Below are 21,894 nucleotides of genomic sequence, written 5' to 3'. Positions count from 1 at the left end.
TACGCAGAGAAAACGGAGATTATTATGTTTGGGGGTGCGGCGGTGAGCTGGACTCCTAGCTGGTGGCCAGGGAAATTTGGCTCTACCCCTACTCCTAAAACAGTGGTCAAAAACCTGGGAGTCCGCATAGACCAGAAACTCACGCTAGAAGAGCATGCCACCACTACTGCGGGGGCATGTTTTCACACACCTAGCCTACTAAGGAGAGTGTTACCTTTTTTACCCTCCTCCACACGAAAAATGTTGATCCAGGCACTAGTGTTAAGCCGCCTAGACTACTGCAACGTCTTGTTGGTTTCAGCCAACAAAGCTTCTTTCAGCAAATAACTGCGGCCCGCCTAGTAGCAAATGCCCCTCCCAGAACGACATCTATACCCCTTCTGCAACAACTACATTAGCTCCCAGTGCTGAAGCAGATTAAATTCAAAACCTGCTGCACTGTTTTCAAAGCTCTCTAGGATCCGGGTCCTAACTATCTTTCTGACTAATTTGTAAGGTACTTACCTATTAGGTCCCTACGGTCAAGATCTAGATCACTTCTTTGCATCCCTTGGTTTAAAAAAGCTCGCATGGGTGGCAAAGTCTATTCTCATCTTGCCCTCCTCCTTTTTTTGAAACCAACTTCCCCTTTACTTACGTCAATGTCCAGACTACTTACAATTAAGAAAGCTGCAAAAGACTTATCTGTTCTGATATGCTTTTGCTTGGCTGTAGCTAGCAGTCTGATACCCCGGACAGGGTGATTTAGGCAGAATATAAATTATTAAATATCAAATAAATATCAATACCACAGCTCTGACACAAACAAGCCTCGAGAAGGTACTCAAGATAGTGCCAAGAAAACAGTACATCTGAGTTGTCTTGAGTTATGTGAAGTCATAAGTGTTTATAGGGAGGGCTATGTAGCCATGAGTTGTCCTACTGCAATTGTGAGGAAAGCTTGAAATCAGGCCTGAGAAGGGTGTAGTTTCCTGTTATATATGCAGCTTTTACTTGGAGCGTACATACGTGAAGATGTTCTTAGTTCTTTTCTGAGCGAGAGAAGACCATACAGCAAAGGAGAAAAGGGTCTTGTCAAAGAGGGCGCCAAGAGGCACAGGAAGGTGATTTGGGACAACATCCGGAGCATCACCAAGCCTGCAATTCGTTGCTGAGCGCGGGCTAGGAGTCAAGTTTATCTCCAGCATCATCCATTAGGAGACCTACACTGTTCTCAAGGTCTTTCTGGAGAATGAACTTACAACTATCCAACAAGAAGTGGTGTGTGTATAGTCATTATTTCTGCATGCAATTGTTGAATAGTTACAACATCTTGCTAGAAAAGATGCTTCTTAAAGTACGACCACAATACAAAACATTTTAGAAGGTCCTTGAGGCAGCCACAGAAGGACTACAGTACAATTCACATATATTCTTTACTTTTGTGCAGACCAGCTAAGAAAGCACACCATTTCATGTCAAGAAAAACATTAAAAGTTTAAAAGTTAAGCAGATAATATCACAAACCAAGCAGTGCAACGTTACCTCTCTTTGAAAGAAGTTCCATGCATTAGTGAGCCACTGATATCTTGGAAGACCATAGTTTGTCATCCTAGATTGCAAAGTCAACATATCTGACCACTGGACTGGGACCTACAAAACAAACATTAAGAAAATCTTTATGTTTTTGTGAGCTTGGGGTGTTAAAATGTTATTTTGTGTACGTGCATTTAAGAAAGAGAAAGAGGACACCACTCAACTTGCAGTATAAAGGTTTATTAATTATATATTTGCTTTACAGGACAGTAAACTACCAAGTCTTCTGACTCACAACTTACCAATTTCAGCAAATAGCTAGATATGTATATATATATATATATATATATATATAAATATAATATACATATATATATATATATAAATATAATATACATATATATATGTAGTGCCCCCGGGGTCCCCGCCGATGCAACCTTGCGAGCAAGCAATGGCGCTGACAGAGACAGCCTGGAAACCGCGACTTGCCAATCTGGAGCCTGCTTGTACGGAGGGGGTCCACGAGCCGAAGGAAGTCATTCCAGCAAAATATCCAAACCCTAGTCTGTCAAGAAGCGTTTCGGCCGGTTCACGGCCTTGATCACATGTGATCAAGGCCGTGAACTGACCGAAGCGCGTCATGGCGGATTGAATTGCTGGCAATACAGAACTTACATGCACAATAGCTGGGTCCACGCTCGTTTTTCTGACAGAAGTGAAGTTACCGACGAGGGTTTGGATATCCAAATATATATATATTTGGTTACTTACCCTTTATGCATATGTTCGTAGTGTGCAGTCAGATTGGTGATGTGGAGAACGATGCATGCTTCTACAGGATATGCTGATGGGCGGGAAATGGGTATTCTCAGCATATATGCACCCAACACTGATGACAATGGGTTCTCTGTGCCCTGGAGACTGAGCCCCTACCTTATGTTGGACTACCTATCATTTGGGTGGAAGTCTTTAATTGTGCCTTAGACAGCCGCCTCGACAGGCATCCGCCTCGGTTGGGTACGAAACCCTGTATGGTGGCGAGATTTCAGGAGACCATAACTAGATTGCAACTTGTCGACATGTGGAGGGACCTCCATCCTAAAACCAAGGAATTCTCCTGCTATATCCCCACACACAAGGCCCATAGCCGTCTGGACTGCTTCCTCCTTACAAACGATGGTGCCCTGAATGTTCAGAGGATGAGCTACCAGGTTCAATTTGTGTCCGACCATGCCCCTTTGCTGTTGAAGTGTGGAGTGTAGGGTCACCCGCCATGCATCCCTTTATATTGGCTTTGACCTGAGTCGTTCGAGGATCTTCAATACACTGTAGACATGATGGGAACGCTACAGGGCTTCTTTGATACAAACTGGAACACCACTCAGTCGTGCAGTGTGTAGTGGGGGACACTTAAGGTGGTCGTCAGGGTCAAGAGCTTTAGTAAGACCTATGGCACTAGGAGAAAACTGGAGCAAGAATTGAAGGAGGGTGAGGAGCATCTTGCACGACTGCAGCAGCGGTGCTGGGACGAGAGGCAGGAGATGCAGCCTGACTGAGGCGCACAGTCGAGTTGTAGCCATCTCGGATAGACTGGACTGCCGTGTCTGAAAAGACTACAGAAATTGGCTCCACAGTGAGGTTGATCGGTCAGGGCGCATGCTGGCCTGGCTGCTCAAATGCGAAAGACCCCCACCGCTCATTCTCGCCCTTTGCAGGCCGGAAGGTGAAATGGCAGTCGGACAGGTGGCAATTAATTTGCAGATACGAGACCACTTGGTGGGAGTGTATTCGCCACTGGCGGATGTTGAAGCTCATGAGGTGGGGGACTTTTTGGATATGATCGTTATTCCTAGGCTGACAGAGGCCCAAGCTGAGGGACTCAGTGAGAACATAACGCTGGAGGAACCCTCCAGGATAAGGCCCAAGACAAGTTTCCCAGGAATGGATGGTCTCCCGGCTGAGTATTGTCAGGCTTACTCCGCTTCCCTGTCCTATTAGAAACTCTACACGAGGCTCATGCTAACGGTGAACTGCCGGTCCACATGTGGTAAGCCCTAATAATGATGCTCCCAAAGCTGGGAAAGGACCCAGGAGTCTCCAGTTCCTACCGGCCGCTATGCTCAATGTGGAAGTTAAATTACTCACTAAAATGCTGACGTTGCGGCTAGGACAGGTGATTACACACTTGGTCCAGGACAATTAGTGTGGCTTTATGGCAGGGAGGGGCATTCATATGAACCTGCAAAGACTTTCCCACATGATGCACGAGGCTCGGGGCACAGAATGCACCCAGCACTGATAGCCTTAGAAATCTAAAAGGCGTTTGACACCCTGTTCTGAGTGTACCTTTTGGAGGTGCTCTGATGGATTGACCTAGATACGGGATTCCAGACCTTGGTGCGACTTCTACACACATTGCCAAGTGCAAGGGTGCACACTGGGCAGGTTGCTTCCGATACATTCCAAATTGAAAGGGGTACACTATAGGGCTGCCCACTGTCACTCTCAATGGCATATGCTATTGAGCTGTCAGCGATACATCATAGGTCAGAAATGAGAATGGGGAATGCCAATGGGTGCATAACACATATTGTGTCAATGTATGCCGATGACACACTGATATATGTAACAAACCCGGAACACTGTATCCTTACTGGGGCTGATGGCCGGTGTTGGTGAGGTGTCAGGGCGTCATGTCAATCGCCATAAGACGGTGCTGTTCTCCCTGGCATCCCTAGCTGGGATGGATGAACATGATCTGCCGTGGGTGACTGAGTTTCCTTTTCATGGGGTTGCAGATGACACATGACCGCCACCAGCAGTATAAGCTAAACATGGGAAGAGTGTTAGATGACCTTATAGCCTTTATTCGATTCTTGACTGCGCTGCCAGTTATGGAATGAGTGGCTTTGAGCAAGATGGTCCTACTGCCCGTTGCCTTTATGCAATGCAAAACCTGTTCTGTGTACTACTGTCATCATTATTCTAGCGGCTTGATGGGCGTTTGGTGTCCCTAACGTGGCGGGGTTTGCTTTGCGATCTTATAATTTGACCTTGCAGAGGGGGACCTTGGTCTTCCAGAGCTTCAAACATACCATCTTGCAGGCTTACTTCAGTATGCCGTCCAGTGTTGCGAAGACGGTCATAATTGGGAAAAGTCATTACTGACTGATTCAGTTATAATGGACGAGCTCCCAAAATTGCTCAGGCGCGCCGAGGACTTCCCGGTGGCACACCCTTCATTGTCACACAAGTTGCCAAGTCATGGGAGGCCGTAAGGCAAGTTCTGAGGCGGGCGCCCTATGCTAGGCCCCTCAGGCTCTGGTGGCTGCACGCATTCATACACATCTATGATTCCATGGATGTTTCAAGATGGCTCGGTAGGGTTATGTCCTTGGAGGAGGTTGGAATAACTCTGGGCCAATTTGTGCAGTACGCAAGTGTGTCCCGCTCAGCCTGGGAAGTCTCTGGACATCATTTCCGGAAGAACCAGGGGAGTTCCAAGTACTACAGGTGATGTTAGATCCTGGCTCCTAAAGAGGTATCGCTTCTCACCTATATGCTGCTCTCAAGAGCGAAAGGTAGACAAATGTAGAATCAATGCGTGTGACATAGGACGGGTGGAGGCCCCACTCATAGATGGGGAGTGGAGACGGGCTCGGACACATGTACTGAAGGTAGCAAGCAATGCCAGATTTAAGCGGATGCGGTTTTACTATTTATACCGAACTTATCTGACATCCCAGCACCTACAAAGGGTTTACTCAATGCGCACCGCTGGATGAACCCACTGTCTCGCATCCCCAGCCAACTTTGGTCATATTGCGTGGAACTGCGTGTGCATAAAGCCTTTTTGGAGGGAGGTGCTGAAGGAAGTGAGCAGAATAACAGCTGTGAATGCGGAATTGACAATCTGACAATGCCTACTGGGTCTGCTCCCTCTCCCTATGAAAGGTAAAAAATGCAGTATAGGTTTGCTCAGCTGGGGGTTGGAGCTGGCCAGACAGCGAATTGGCATTCACTGGGCTAGCTCGACTCCACATAAAAACTAAGTGGCGGACTGACTTATTAGAATGGGCAGAAGTGGTCGAATGCTATCTTCGGAAAGTCCACTCTGACGATAACACAGAACAAGATTTGGAGCTGTGGAGAGCCATAATAGATCTATTGGGGGGGAAATGACAATGGGAGAGTTGACAGTTCTGCCTCTGACTCCCCAAAGGACTGATATTGCTCACTCATTGGCTGATGATGTGACTGACGTTAATGGGACGGTACATCTCTCCCCTTGCTCTCTTGTGGTCCCTGTTGTAGAAGAGACACATCTGGGGCTTTGAGGGTCATCCTGCACTGCAGTGGCGGAGGATTGGGAGATGGGGGTCCCCTGCTCCTGCCACCCAACCCCTCCACCAGTGGTGGGTACTCCATGACGACCTGCTGTGGTCACACCACCAACAATTCCCAAAAGTCTGCGACTAAATGTGTGGAAGTTAGGACACCTTCCTTTCGGTCCCCCTGCATGAAGTGTGCTGATACACGATGTTACTGCTGCTGCACTGTCTTTACTTATTTGCAGTTTCTTTTATTCAACTTTTCAAGTGTGCATGTATTGGCTTGTTATTAGTGAGTTATGATTCTCATTGTTCCCCACAATTATTTGTTGTGAGAAACACATGACGTACTGTTATGAAAAAGTGAATAAATGAATTTAAAAGAAAAATTTAATTTAATTGTGCCTTAGACAGCCGCCTCGACAGGCATCCGCCTCGGTTGGGTATGAAACCCTGCATGGTGGCGAGATTTCAGGAGACCATAATTAGATTGCAACTTGTCGACATGTGGAGGGACCTCCATCCTAAAACCAAGGAATTCTCCTGCTATATCCCCACACACAAGGCCCATAGCCGTCTGGACTGCTTCCTCCTGACAAACGATGGTGCCCTGAATGTTCAGAGGATGAGCTACCAGGTTCAATTTGTGTCCGACCATGCCCCTTTGCTGTTGAAGTGTGGAGTGTAGGGTCACCCGCCATGCATCCCTTTATATTGGCTTTGACCTGAGTCGTTCGAGGATCTTCAATACACTGTAGACATGATGGGAACGCTACAGGGCTTCTTTGATACAAACTGGAACACCACTCAGTCGTGCAGTGTGTAGTGGGGGACACTTAAGGTGGTCAAGAGCTTTAGTAAGACCTATGGCACTAGGAGAAAACTGGAGCAAGAATTGAAGGAGGGTGAGGAGCATCTTGCACGACTGCAGCAGCGGTGCTGGGACGAGAGGCAGGAGATGCAGCCTGACTGAGGCGCACAGTCGAGTTGTAGCCATCTGGGATAGACTGGACTGCCGTGTCTGAAAAGACTACAGAAATTGGCTCCACAGTGAGGTTGATCGGTCAGGGCGCATGCTGGCCTGGCTGCTCAAATGCGAAAGACCCCCACCGCTCATTCTCGCCCTTTGCAGGCCGGAAGGTGAAATGGCAGTCGGACAGGTGGCAATTAATTTGCAGATACGAGACCACTTGGTGGGAGTGTATTCGCCACTGGCGGATGTTGAAGCTCATGAGGTGGGGGACTTTTTGGATATGATCGTTATTCCTAGGCTGACAGAGGCCCAAGCTGAGGGACTCAGTGAGAACATAACGCTGGAGGAACCCTCCAGGATAAGGCCCAAGACAAGTGTCCCAGGAATGGATGGTCTCCCGGCTGAGTATTGTCAGGCTTACTCCGCTTCCCTGTCCTATTAGAAACTCTACACGAGGCTCATGCTAACGGTGAACTGCCGGTCCACATGTGGTAAGCCCTAATAATGATGCTCCCAAAGCTGGGAAAAGACCCAGGAGTCTCCAGTTCCTAGCGGCCGCTATGCTCAATGTGGAAGTTAAATTACTCACTAAAATGCTGACGTTGCGGCTAGGACAGGTGATTACACACTTGGTCCAGGACAATTAGTGTGGCTTTATGGCAGGGAGGGGCATTCATATGAACCTGCAAAGACTTTCCCACATGATGCACGAGACTCGGGGCACAGAATGCACCCAGCACTGATAGCCTTAGAAATCTAAAAGGCGTTTGACACCCTGTTCTGAGTGTACCTTTTGGAGGTGCTCTGATGGATTGACCTAGATACGGGATTCCAGACCTTGGTGCGACTTCTACACACATTGCCAAGTGCAAGGGTGCACACTGGGCAGGTTGCTTCCGATACATTCCAAATTGAAAGGGGTACACTATAGGGCTGCCCACTGTCACTCTCAATGGCATATGCTATTGAGCTGTCAGCAATACATCATAGGTCAGAAATGAGAATGGGGAATGCCAATGGGTGCATAACACATATTGTGTCAATGTATGCAGATGACACACTGATATATGTAACAAACCCGGAACACTGTATCCTTACTGGGGCTGATGGCCGGTGTTGGTGAGGTGTCAGGGAATCATGTCAATCGCCATAAGACGGTGCTGTTCTCCCTGGCATCCCTAGCTGGGATGGATGAACATGATCTGCCGTGGGTGACTGAGTTTCCTTTTCATGGGGTTGCAGATGACACATGACCGCCACCAGCAGTATAAGCTAAACATGGGAAGAGTGTTAGATGACCTTATAGCCTTTATTCGATTCTTGACTGCGCTGCCAGTTATGGAATGAGTGGCTTTGAGCAAGATGGTCCTACTGCCCGTTGCCTTTATGCAATGCAAAACCTGTTCTGTGTACTACTGTCATCATTATTCTAGCGGCTTGATGGGCGTTTGGTGTCCCTAACGTGGCGGGGTTTGCTTTGCGATCTTATAATTTGACCTTGCAGAGGGGGACCTTGGTCTTCCAGAGCTTCAAACATACCATCTTGCAGGCTTACTTCAGTATGCCGTCCAGTGTTGCGAAGACGGTCATAATTGGGAAAAGTCATTACTGACTGATTCAGTTATAATGGACGAGCTCCCAAAATTGCTCAGGCGCGCCGAGGACTTCCCGGTGGCACACCCTTCATTGTCACACAAGTTGCCAAGTCATGGGAGGCCGTAAGGCAAGTTCTGAGGCGGGCGCCCTATGCTAGGCCCCTCAGGCTCTGGTGGCTGCACGCATTCATACACATCTATGATTCCATGGATGTTTCAAGATGGCTCGGTAGGGTTATGTCCTTGGAGGAGGTTGGAATAACTCTGGGCCAATTTGTGCAGTACGCAAGTGTGTCCCGCTCAGCCTGGGAAGTCTCTGGACATAATTTCCGGAAGAACCAGGGGAGTTCCAAGTACTACAGGTGATGTTAGATCCTGGCTCCTAAAGAGGTATCGCTTCTCACCTATATGCTGCTCTCAAGAGCGAAAGGTAGACAAATGTAGAATCAATGCGTGTGACATAGGACGGGTGGAGGCCCCACTCATAGATGGGGAGTGGAGACGGGCTCGGACACATGTACTGAAGGTAGCAAGCAATGCCAGATTTAAGCGGATGCGGTTTTACTATTTATACCGAACTTATCTGACATCCCAGCACCTACAAAGGGTTTACTCAATGCGCACCGCTGGATGAACCCACTGTCTCGCATCCCCAGCCAACTTTGGTCATATTGCGTGGAACTGCGTGTGCATAAAGCCTTTTTGGAGGGAGGTGCTGAAGGAAGTGAGCAGAATAACAGCTGTGAATGCGGAATTGACAATCTGACAATGCCTACTGGGTCTGCTCCCTCTCCCTATGAAAGGTAAAAAATGCAGTATAGGTTTGCTCAGCTGGGGGTTGGAGCTGGCCAGACAGCGAATTGGCATTCACTGGGCTAGCTCGACTCCAGATAAAAACTAAGTGGCGGACTGACTTATTAGAATGGGCAGAAGTGGTCGAATGCTATCTTCGGAAAGTCCACTCTGACGATAACACAGAACAAGATTTGGAGCTGTGGAGAGCCATAATAGATCTATTGGGGGGGAAATGACAGTGGGAGAGTTGACAGTTCTGCCTCTGACTCCCCAAAGGACTGATATTGCTCACTCATTGGCTGATGATGTGACTGACGTTAATGGGACGGTACATCTCTCCCCTTGCTCTCTTGTGGTCCCTGTTGTAGAAGAGACACATCTGGGGCTTTGAGGGTCATCCTGCACTGCAGTGGCGGAGGATTGGGAGATGGGGGTCCCCTGCTCCTGCCACCCAACCCCTCCACCAGTGGTGGGTACTCCATGACGACCTGCTGTGGTCACACCACCAACAATTCCCAAAAGTCTGCGACTAAATGTGTGGAAGTTAGGACACCTTCCTTTCGGTCCCCCTGCATGAAGTGTGCTGATACACGATGTTACTGCTGCTGCACTGTCTTTACTTATTTGCAGTTTCTTTTATTCAACTTTTCAAGTGTGCATGTATTGGCTTGTTATTAGTGAGTTATGATTCTCATTGTTCCCCACAATTATTTGTTGTGAGAAACACATGACGTACTGTTATGAAAAAGTGAATAAATGAATTTAAAAGAAAAATTTAATTTAATTGTGCCTTAGACAGCCGCCTCGACAGGCATCCGCCTCGGTTGGGTACGAAACCCTGCATGGTGGCGAGATTTCAGGAGACCATAATTAGATTGCAACTTGTCGACATGTGGAGGGACCTCCATCCTAAAACCAAGGAATTCTCCTGCTATATCCCCACACACAAGGCCCATAGCCGTCTGGACTGCTTCCTCCTGACAAACGATGGTGCCCTGAATGTTCAGAGGATGAGCTACCAGGTTCAATTTGTGTCCGACCATGCCCCTTTGCTGTTGAAGTGTGGAGTGTAGGGTCACCCGCCATGCATCCCTTTATATTGGCTTTGACCTGAGTCGTTCGAGGATCTTCAATACACTGTAGACATGATGGGAACGCTACAGGGCTTCTTTGATACAAACTGGAACACCACTCAGTCGTGCAGTGTGTAGTGGGGGACACTTAAGGTGGTCAAGAGCTTTAGTAAGACCTATGGCACTAGGAGAAAACTGGAGCAAGAATTGAAGGAGGGTGAGGAGCATCTTGCACGACTGCAGCAGCGGTGCTGGGACGAGAGGCAGGAGATGCAGCCTGACTGAGGCGCACAGTCGAGTTGTAGCCATCTGGGATAGACTGGACTGCCGTGTCTGAAAAGACTACAGAAATTGGCTCCACAGTGAGGTTGATCGGTCAGGGCGCATGCTGGCCTGGCTGCTCAAATGCGAAAGACCCCCACCGCTCATTCTCGCCCTTTGCAGGCCGGAAGGTGAAATGGCAGTCGGACAGGTGGCAATTAATTTGCAGATACGAGACCACTTGGTGGGAGTGTATTCGCCACTGGCGGATGTTGAAGCTCATGAGGTGGGGGACTTTTTGGATATGATCGTTATTCCTAGGCTGACAGAGGCCCAAGCTGAGGGACTCAGTGAGAACATAACGCTGGAGGAACCCTCCAGGATAAGGCCCAAGACAAGTGTCCCAGGAATGGATGGTCTCCCGGCTGAGTATTGTCAGGCTTACTCCGCTTCCCTGTCCTATTAGAAACTCTACACGAGGCTCATGCTAACGGTGAACTGCCGGTCCACATGTGGTAAGCCCTAATAATGATGCTCCCAAAGCTGGGAAAAGACCCAGGAGTCTCCAGTTCCTACCGGCCGCTATGCTCAATGTGGAAGTTAAATTACTCACTAAAATGCTGACGTTGCGGCTAGGACAGGTGATTACACACTTGGTCCAGGACAATTAGTGTGGCTTTATGGCAGGGAGGGGCATTCATATGAACCTGCAAAGACTTTCCCACATGATGCACGAGACTCGGGGCACAGAATGCACCCAGCACTGATAGCCTTAGAAATCTAAAAGGCGTTTGACACCCTGTTCTGAGTGTACCTTTTGGAGGTGCTCTGATGGATTGACCTAGATACGGGATTCCAGACCTTGGTGCGACTTCTACACACATTGCCAAGTGCAAGGGTGCACACTGGGCAGGTTGCTTCCGATACATTCCAAATTGAAAGGGGTACACTATAGGGCTGCCCACTGTCACTCTCAATGGCATATGCTATTGAGCTGTCAGCAATACATCATAGGTCAGAAATGAGAATGGGGAATGCCAATGGGTGCATAACACATATTGTGTCAATGTATGCCGATGACACACTGATATATGTAACAAACCCGGAACACTGTATCCTTACTGGGGCTGATGGCCGGTGTTGGTGAGGTGTCAGGGAATCATGTCAATCGCCATAAGACGGTGCTGTTCTCCCTGGCATCCCTAGCTGGGATGGATGAACATGATCTGCCGTGGGTGACTGAGTTTCCTTTTCATGGGGTTGCAGATGACACATGACCGCCACCAGCAGTATAAGCTAAACATGGGAAGAGTGTTAGATGACCTTATAGCCTTTATTCGATTCTTGACTGCGCTGCCAGTTATGGAATGAGTGGCTTTGAGCAAGATGGTCCTACTGCCCGTTGCCTTTATGCAATGCAAAACCTGTTCTGTGTACTACTGTCATCATTATTCTAGCGGCTTGATGGGCGTTTGGTGTCCCTAACGTGGCGGGGTTTGCTTTGCGATCTTATAATTTGACCTTGCAGAGGGGGACCTTGGTCTTCCAGAGCTTCAAACATACCATCTTGCAGGCTTACTTCAGTATGCCGTCCAGTGTTGCGAAGACGGTCATAATTGGGAAAAGTCATTACTGACTGATTCAGTTATAATGGACGAGCTCCCAAAATTGCTCAGGCGCGCCGAGGACTTCCCGGTGGCACACCCTTCATTGTCACACAAGTTGCCAAGTCATGGGAGGCCGTAAGGCAAGTTCTGAGGCGGGCGCCCTATGCTAGGCCCCTCAGGCTCTGGTGGCTGCACGCATTCATACACATCTATGATTCCATGGATGTTTCAAGATGGCTCGGTAGGGTTATGTCCTTGGAGGAGGTTGGAATAACTCTGGGCCAATTTGTGCAGTACGCAAGTGTGTCCCGCTCAGCCTGGGAAGTCTCTGGACATCATTTCCGGAAGAACCAGGGGAGTTCCAAGTACTACAGGTGATGTTAGATCCTGGCTCCTAAAGAGGTATCGCTTCTCACCTATATGCTGCTCTCAAGAGCGAAAGGTAGACAAATGTAGAATCAATGCGTGTGACATAGGACGGGTGGAGGCCCCACTCATAGATGGGGAGTGGAGATGGGCTCGGACACATGTACTGAAGGTAGCAAGCAATGCCAGATTTAAGCGGATGCGGTTTTACTATTTATACCGAACTTATCTGACATCCCAGCACCTACAAAGGGTTTACTCAATGCGCACCGCTGGATGAACCCACTGTCTCGCATCCCCAGCCAACTTTGGTCATATTGCGTGGAACTGCGTGTGCATAAAGCCTTTTTGGAGGGAGGTGCTGAAGGAAGTGAGCAGAATAACAGCTGTGAATGCGGAATTGACAATCTGACAATGCCTACTGGGTCTGCTCCCTCTCCCTATGAAAGGTAAAAAATGCAGTATAGGTTTGCTCAGCTGGGGGTTGGAGCTGGCCAGACAGCGAATTGGCATTCACTGGGCTAGCTCGACTCCAGATAAAAACTAAGTGGCGGACTGACTTATTAGAATGGGCAGAAGTGGTCGAATGCTATCTTCGGAAAGTCCACTCTGACGATAACACAGAACAAGATTTGGAGCTGTGGAGAGCCATAATAGATCTATTGGGGGGGAAATGACAGTGGGAGAGTTGACAGTTCTGCCTCTGACTCCCCAAAGGACTGATATTGCTCACTCATTGGCTGATGATGTGACTGACGTTAATGGGACGGTACATCTCTCCCCTTGCTCTCTTGTGGTCCCTGTTGTAGAAGAGACACATCTGGGGCTTTGAGGGTCATCCTGCACTGCAGTGGCGGAGGATTGGGAGATGGGGGTCCCCTGCTCCTGCCACCCAACCCCTCCACCAGTGGTGGGTACTCCATGACGACCTGCTGTGGTCACACCACCAACAATTCCCAAAAGTCTGCGACTAAATGTGTGGAAGTTAGGACACCTTCCTTTCGGTCCCCCTGCATGAAGTGTGCTGATACACGATGTTACTGCTGCTGCACTGTCTTTACTTATTTGCAGTTTCTTTTATTCAACTTTTCAAGTGTGCATGTATTGGCTTGTTATTAGTGAGTTATGATTCTCATTGTTCCCCACAATTATTTGTTGTGAGAAACACATGACGTACTGTTATGAAAAAGTGAATAAATGAATTTAAAAGAAAAATTTAATTTAATTGTGCCTTAGACAGCCGCCTCGACAGGCATCCGCCTCGGTTGGGTACGAAACCCTGCATGGTGGCGAGATTTCAGGAGACCATAATTAGATTGCAACTTGTCGACATGTGGAGGGACCTCCATCCTAAAACCAAGGAATTCTCCTGCTATATCCCCACACACAAGGCCCATAGCCGTCTGGACTGCTTCCTCCTGACAAACGATGGTGCCCTGAATGTTCAGAGGATGAGCTACCAGGTTCAATTTGTGTCCGACCATGCCCCTTTGCTGTTGAAGTGTGGAGTGTAGGGTCACCTGCCATGCATCCCTTTATATTGGCTTTGACCTGAGTCGTTCGAGGATCTTCAATACACTGTAGACATGATGGGAACGCTACAGGGCTTCTTTGATACAAACTGGAACACCACTCAGTCGTGCAGTGTGTAGTGGGGGACACTTAAGGTGGTCAAGAGCTTTAGTAAGACCTATGGCACTAGGAGAAAACTGGAGCAAGAATTGAAGGAGGGTGAGGAGCATCTTGCACGACTGCAGCAGCGGTGCTGGGACGAGAGGCAGGAGATGCAGCCTGACTGAGGCGCACAGTCGAGTTGTAGCCATCTGGGATAGACTGGACTGCCGTGTCTGAAAAGACTACAGAAATTGGCTCCACAGTGAGGTTGATCGGTCAGGGCGCATGCTGGCCTGGCTGCTCAAATGCGAAAGACCCCCACCGCTCATTCTCGCCCTTTGCAGGCCGGAAGGTGAAATGGCAGTCGGACAGGTGGCAATTAATTTGCAGATACGAGACCACTTGGTGGGAGTGTATTCGCCACTGGCGGATGTTGAAGCTCATGAGGTGGGGGACTTTTTGGATATGATTGTTATTCCTAGGCTGAGAGAGGCCCAAGCTGAGGGACTCAGTGAGAACATAACGCTGGAGGAACCCTCCAGGATAAGGCCCAAGACAAGTGTCCCAGGAATGGATGGTCTCCCGGCTGAGTATTGTCAGGCTTACTCCGCTTCCCTGTCCTATTAGAAACTCTACACGAGGCTCATGCTAACGGTGAACTGCCGGTCCACATGTGGTAAGCCCTAATAATGATGCTCCCAAAGCTGGGAAAAGACCCAGGAGTCTCCAGTTCCTACCGGCCGCTATGCTCAATGTGGAAGTTAAATTACTCACTAAAATGCTGACGTTGCGGCTAGGACAGGTGATTACACACTTGGTCCAGGACAATTAGTGTGGCTTTATGGCAGGGAGGGGCATTCATATGAACCTGCAAAGACTTTCCCACATGATGCACGAGACTCGGGGCACAGAATGCACCCAGCACTGATAGCCTTAGAAATCTAAAAGGCGTTTGACACCCTGTTCTGAGTGTACCTTTTGGAGGTGCTCTGATGGATTGACCTAGATACGGGATTCCAGACCTTGGTGCGACTTCTACACACATTGCCAAGTGCAAGGGTGCACACTGGGCAGGTTGCTTCCGATACATTCCAAATTGAAAGGGGTACACTATAGGGCTGCCCACTGTCACTCTCAATGGCATATGCTATTGAGCTGTCAGCAATACATCATAGGTCAGAAATGAGAATGGGGAATGCCAATGGGTGCATAACACATATTGTGTCAATGTATGCCGATGACACACTGATATATGTAACAAACCCGGAACACTGTATCCTTACTGGGGCTGATGGCCGGTGTTGGTGAGGTGTCAGGGAATCATGTCAATCGCCATAAGACGGTGCTGTTCTCCCTGGCATCCCTAGCTGGGATGGATGAACATGATCTGCCGTGGGTGACTGAGTTTCCTTTTCATGGGGTTGCAGATGACACATGACCGCCACCAGCAGTATAAGCTAAACATGGGAAGAGTGTTAGATGACCTTATAGCCTTTATTCGATTCTTGACTGCGCTGCCAGTTATGGAATGAGTGGCTTTGAGCAAGATGGTCCTACTGCCCGTTGCCTTTATGCAATGCAAAACCTGTTCTGTGTACTACTGTCATCATTATTCTAGCGGCTTGATGGGCGTTTGGTGTCCCTAACGTGGCGGGGTTTGCTTTGCGATCTTATAATTTGACCTTGCAGAGGGGGACCTTGGTCTTCCAGAGCTTCAAACATACCATCTTGCAGGCTTACTTCAGTATGCCGTCCAGTGTTGCGAAGACGGTCATAATTGGGAAAAGTCATTACTGACTGATTCAGTTATAATGGACGAGCTCCCAAAATTGCTCAGGCGCGCCGAGGACTTCCCGGTGGCACACCCTTCATTGTCACACAAGTTGCCAAGTCATGGGAGGCCGTAAGGCAAGTTCTGAGGCGGGCGCCCTATGCTAGGCCCCTCAGGCTCTGGTGGCTGCACGCATTCATACACATCTATGATTCCATGGATGTTTCAAGATGGCTCGGTAGGGTTATGTCCTTGGAGGAGGTTGGAATAACTCTGGGCCAATTTGTGCAGTACGCAAGTGTGTCCCGCTCAGCCTGGGAAGTCTCTGGACATCATTTCCGGAAGAACCAGGGGAGTTCCAAGTACTACAGGTGATGTTAGATCCTGGCTCCTAAAGCGGTATCGCTTCTCACCTATATGCTGCTCTCAAGAGCGAAAGGTAGACAAATGTAGAATCAATGCGTGTGACATAGGACGGGTGGAGGCCCCACTCATAGATGGGGAGTGGAGACGGGCTCGGACACATGTACTGAAGGTAGCAAGCAATGCCAGATTTAAGCGGATGCGGTTTTACTATTTATACCGAACTTATCTGACATCCCAGCACCCACAAAGGGTTTACTCAATGCGCACCGCTGGATGAACCCACTGTCTCGCATCCCCAGCCAACTTTGGTCATATTGCGTGGAACTGCGTGTGCATAAAGCCTTTTTGGAGGGAGGTGCTGAAGGAAGTGAGCAGAATAACAGCTGTGAATGCGGAATTGACAATCTGACAATGCCTACTGGGTCTGCTCCCTCTCCCTATGAAAGGTAAAAAATGCAGTATAGGTTTGCTCAGCTGGGGGTTGGAGCTGGCCAGACAGCGAATTGGCAGTCACTGGGCTAGCTCGACTCCAGATAAAAACTAAGTGGCGGACTGACTTATTAGAATGGGCAGAAGTGGTCGAATGCTATCTTCGGAAAGTCCACTCTGACGATAACACAGAACAAGATTTGGAGCTGTGGAGAGCCATAATAGATCTATTGGGGGGGAAATGACAGTGGGAGAGTTGACAGTTCTGCCTCTGACTCCCCAAAGGACTGATATTGCTCACTCATTGGCTGATGATGTGACTGACGTTAATGGGACGGTACATCTCTCCCCTTGCTCTCTTGTGGTCCCTGTTGTAGAAGAGACACATCTGGGGCTTTGAGGCTGCATCCTGCACTGCAGTGGCGGAGGATTGGGAGATGGGGGTCCCCTGCTCCTGCCACCCAACCCCTCCACCAGTGGTGGGTACTCCATGACGACCTGCTGTGGTCACACCACCAACAATTCCCAAAAGTCTGCGACTAAATGTGTGGAAGTTAGGACACCTTCCTTTCGGCCCCCCTGCATGAAGTGTGCTGATACACGATGTTACTGCTGCTGCACTGTCTTTACTTATTTGCAGTTTCTTTTATTCAACTTTTCAAGTGTGCATGTATTGGCTTGTTATTAGTGAGTTATGATTCTCATTGTTCCCCACAATTATTTGTTGTGAGAAACACATGACGTACTGTTATGAAAAAGTGAATAAATGAATTTAAAAGAAAAAAAAGCATATGTTTGTAGTGTGTAGTGCTGTACACTGACATGATCTGCTTTCTCCCGTCACCTTGTGGTAGGCTCAGCTAGTACAACTTTTTTTTTCTTGGATAATGTTCCGCGACTCCTCTCTTAGTTCACAATGCACATAGATACCAACTCTACTCTAGATTATTTTCAACTTAGCCGGTAAAAGTAGAGTGCAGAGTAAGACTACTGTGATATGCCATGTGCATTTTAAGTTGCTAAAAGTGAGAAACAGACATTTATCATCATTGTCAGCTTCTGATGAGGATATTAGGCACACGTGAAGCTACAACACAACATACCATTAACAGATGCTTAGAGGGTAAATAAACTTTTTCATTCAAACTTGTGTGGCTATAGATACAAATGTTCTGCATCAACTAACAGTTCTCTTGTAAGCAGTGGCTAGTCGAGACAGGATACAGCTATTTGGAACAATCTACTTGACACAGTTTAGCCCACCATAGCCTAATGACTGGCTAGTATGTCCCCACAGTATTGCTTTGTAAAGGTCTGAATTAAGTATCTATTTTGCAGATGACTCCTAATGGGATGTTACCCAAGAAAGTCATAGTCATCTTTTTTTATGCATGTAGAGGTACATGATTACATGTTTAGCTTTGAAGTTGCAGGTCTGTATACACTTGGCAATTAAACTTGCAATGCCTGCCATGGAAACCGGATGGCCTTTGTGAGGTTTAGGAAAAACTACAAACAACTGAGGGACTAAGAGCCTCATATAAAATTTGGCAGACAGGTACGCCAATACAACTGTGGCAGAGATCTCATCCGCCTTATTAAAGGTACATTTTCTCCCCATGCCCACCATGTCTTTGTACATCTGAATGAATATTTCTTGAATTGTGAGTGCTTGCAGCTCGCTGATGCATCAGAGTACGGCTACCAAAACACTCATTTTCTAGGACAGAAACTGTAGGTTGCAGCAGTGGTGGGGTTCAAAAGTGAATTCATAAGCCTTGTGCTTTTTTCTGACTGCTTCTGGTACAGGCTTCTCCCATGAGCAACTTTTAAGGTTCCACACACAGTTTGGTATTTTTGGAGGCAGTACCCTTGTACGCCCCTCCATGAAGGCGATCACCACAGAATTCTGAAGAGGGACGAGTGTATACATGTATACTGCAACAGCAGCTATAGTAAGATGTAGGGAGGTACATACAAGACCTCTGCTCTGTAGGTGTAGAAGGTAGCAGATGATATCTTGAACCCTAGCTTTGAAGATCTCTAATTTCTTCGAGATGCAGTAGTGGACAATACTACTCTTCCTGACTTCCTAAGACACATGTGAAATAGGTTGACGCGCCTCGAAGAGAATGGAAATACACTAACATCGGGTTGAGCCAGCAGTGGACCCACCCCAGAGAGATCGGGCAAGCTAGAAGGCTGCCAGAACATTCGGATGGAAGCCATCCAGGAGTTGGTCACTAGCAAAACTCCTAAAACTGATGGGTTGCACTGGAACTTTGCCAAACTATTACTTTATAGTTGGTGCCCAAGCTGGCCCTTCTGTATGAAACGGTTGCTTTTGCTGCTTTCGCTTAGGGAGGTCATGATGGCGTTGATACCTAGAGCCATGGCCGCACACTCCTTGATCCCTCCTCCTATAGACCAAGAGCTGCACTCGGATTATATATTTCTCAGAATGATTTTGGCAAAGCAAAATTTGTGAGCACTTCCCAACTTGATCCATTTGGATGAAAAGGGGTTTGTACCGGGACGGAGCATGTCCTTGAACATTAAGAGATTGTAAAGACTTTTGGAGGCAGCTCCTCATGCGTGGCTTTGCTCAACCTGTGGGGAAAAAGCATTCAACAATGTAGATTGAGAATATTTGTTCACAGTTGTCAGAAATGCTCCTCTGATGTATATGAAACGCATTACTCCTTTCTAGAAATTTCAGGCTGTTGCTTTTGGAACTGCTGGGGGCTTATTTCTACACTCTAAGTCAGAGGAGGCACAAAGTGTAGGAGATCTTGGAATGGAAAATGCTACTTACCAGTATGCATCTGTTCTTGGCATGTAGAGCTGCAGAATATCATACTTTTGCATAGATCTGGTGTTGGACGCGGATGCTTGCACCTTGTTGTTGTCTTGGAAGAAGTCTTTGTAGTCACGAGATAGGGGACTCCTTCTTTGGACGATAGTGCACACGGGCATCGACTACATGGTGCCATGATGGGAAATGATGGAGTTTGTATGAATTAGAAAAGATGTCCATGTGAATGTATCTAAGTAAGATAACAGTGAAACAGATACAGGTTCAGGGGAGGTGGGTGGGGTATGATATTCTGCAGCTCTACATGCCAAGAACAGATGCATACTGGTAAGTAGCATTTTCCGTTCGAGGCATATGAGCTGCAGAATTCATACTTTTGCACAGACTATACAGCCATGTCTCCCTTAGCGCGGGTCACCTGTATCTGGTGCAGTGGTTTGGAAAAGTGTCTTAAGAACAGCCTGGCCTATAGAAGCCTGTTGCTTTGCCTGCACGTCTACAAAATAGTGTTTGGTGAAGGTGTGTGTGGTAGACTATGTGGCTGCCTTACAAATGTCTTCTAGGGGAATATTCACTAAGAATGCCATGGATGCCCCTAGTTTACGTGTTGAGTGTGTTCTAGGGGGAATAGTTAATATGCGTTTTCCCCGCTGGTAGCATATTTTAATGCATTTGACTAGCCACCTGGCAATTACAGCTTTAGAGATGGGGTTTCCTTTATGCGATGGAGAGAAGGCTACAAACAGTTGGTTTGTCTTTCTAAAAGGTTTAGTCCTGTCAATGTAATAAAGTATAGCTCTTTTTACATCTAGTGTGTGAAGAGTTCTCTCTGCTACGGAATCTGGGTTTTGAAAAAACACTGGTAATTCTATAGATTGATTCAAATGAAAAGCAGAGATTACTTTGGGAAGGAATTTTGGATTGGTTCGAAGAACCACTTCGTTACGATGTATTTGTAAGATCGGTTCTTGTATGGTTAAAGCCTGGATCTCACTTACTCTCCTTAGAGAGGTGATTGCGACAAGGAAAGTTACTTTCCATATAAGGAACTGAAGTTAGCATTTGTGTAAAGGTTCAAATGGAGGAACCATGAGCCTAGTAAGTACAATGCTTGGATTCCACACAGGAGAGGGTGGCAGTGTGGGAGGAATTATCCTTTTAAGGCCTTCCATAAAAGCTCTGATAGCAGGTACTCTGAACAATGACAAATGTCTGTTGTTTCAGGTAGGAGGCAGGGACAGCCAGATGTAATCTTATGGATGGGTATGCTAGATTACATCTTTGTAGATGCAATAAATAGCAAATGATGTTCTGAATTGAAGCATCTAGCGGGTCAATTTTGTTGTGATTGCAGTAAATGACAAATCGTTTCCATTTGGCTGCATAGCATGCTCTAGTAGTACAGCATCTGGCTTCTTTGATAATGTTCATACAGTCCGGTGGGAGGTTAAGGTAACCAAACTCTAGGATTTCAGTAGCCAGATTGCTAGATTCAATTGTGCTGGATCTGGGCGCCTTATCTCTCCATGGTTCTGCGTTAGCAGGGTTGGGGGGAGATGCAATTTTTGGTGTGGAACTACTGCGAGTTCGAGGAGTGTTGTGAACCATGGTTTCCGAGCCCATGTGGGAGCAACTAGGATCATTTTGAGAGACTGTTGCTTGAGCTTGCGTACTACTAGCGGAATAAGTGGGAGTGGCGGAAAACAGTACGCAAATCTGCCTGACCAGTTCATCCATCTCGCATTGCCGTTGGATAACGGGTGTGAAAACCTGGCGGCGAAGGTTGGGCATTTTGCGTTTGCGTGTGTGGCGAACAGATCTATGTCTGGGTGGCCCCACATGTGGAAAAATGGTTGAAGAACTTGGGGATGAAGTTCCCATTTGTGGATCTGCTGTGTCTGACGACTTAGCAGATCCGCAATCTGATTGTACATTCCTGGAAGATGTTCTGCCAGAAGATATATATTTTGTGGAATGGCCCATCTCCATATACTTTGTGCTAGATGAGACAGCTGCAAAGAGTATGTTCCTCCTTGTTTTTGTATGCAATACATTGCTGTCATATTGTCAGTGCGGACCAAGACAGTCTTGTTGAGAAGATGTGCTTGGAACTACTTTAACGCTAGAAATATTGCTAGTAATTCTAGGTGATTGATGTGGAGCAGTTTTTGTTGGGTGGTCCACTTGCCCTGAATTGTGTGGTTTAGGAGATCGGCTCCCCAGCCGGTGAGTGATGCGTCCGCTGTTAGCACTATCTGTGGAATTGGCTCCAGGAAAGGCCACCCTCTGGAAAGGTTTTGCATTCCACCACTGCAGAGAGCGATGTGTGTAGCTGTCCAGCAACACCAGATCTGTAAGTTGACTTTGAGCCTGATTCCACTGT

General features: G+C 47.6%; 1 protein-coding gene across 3 annotated transcripts in view; it reads right to left on the bottom strand.

Annotated features, from left to right (window-relative positions):
* The window catches only part of TSPAN12 (tetraspanin 12), a 273,464-nt gene that overhangs the window by 81,597 nt on the left and 169,973 nt on the right, over positions 1–21,894 (bottom strand). For all 3 annotated transcript variants that reach the window (XM_086967032.1, XM_086967023.1, XM_086967029.1), the window contains one exon: positions 1,525–1,632. In XM_086967032.1, coding sequence (XP_086823158.1) covers positions 1,525–1,632 — 108 coding nt within the window. The remainder of the gene's footprint in view (positions 1–1,524; positions 1,633–21,894) is intronic.

Source organism: Lissotriton vulgaris, chromosome 1_1 (genome assembly GCF_964263255.1).
Source record: "Lissotriton vulgaris chromosome 1_1, aLisVul1.2, whole genome shotgun sequence".
Lineage (NCBI taxonomy): Eukaryota > Metazoa > Chordata > Amphibia > Caudata > Salamandridae > Lissotriton > Lissotriton vulgaris.
The sequence above is the reverse complement of the archived record's forward strand: the minus strand, read 5'-3'. Positions and strand labels throughout refer to the sequence as shown.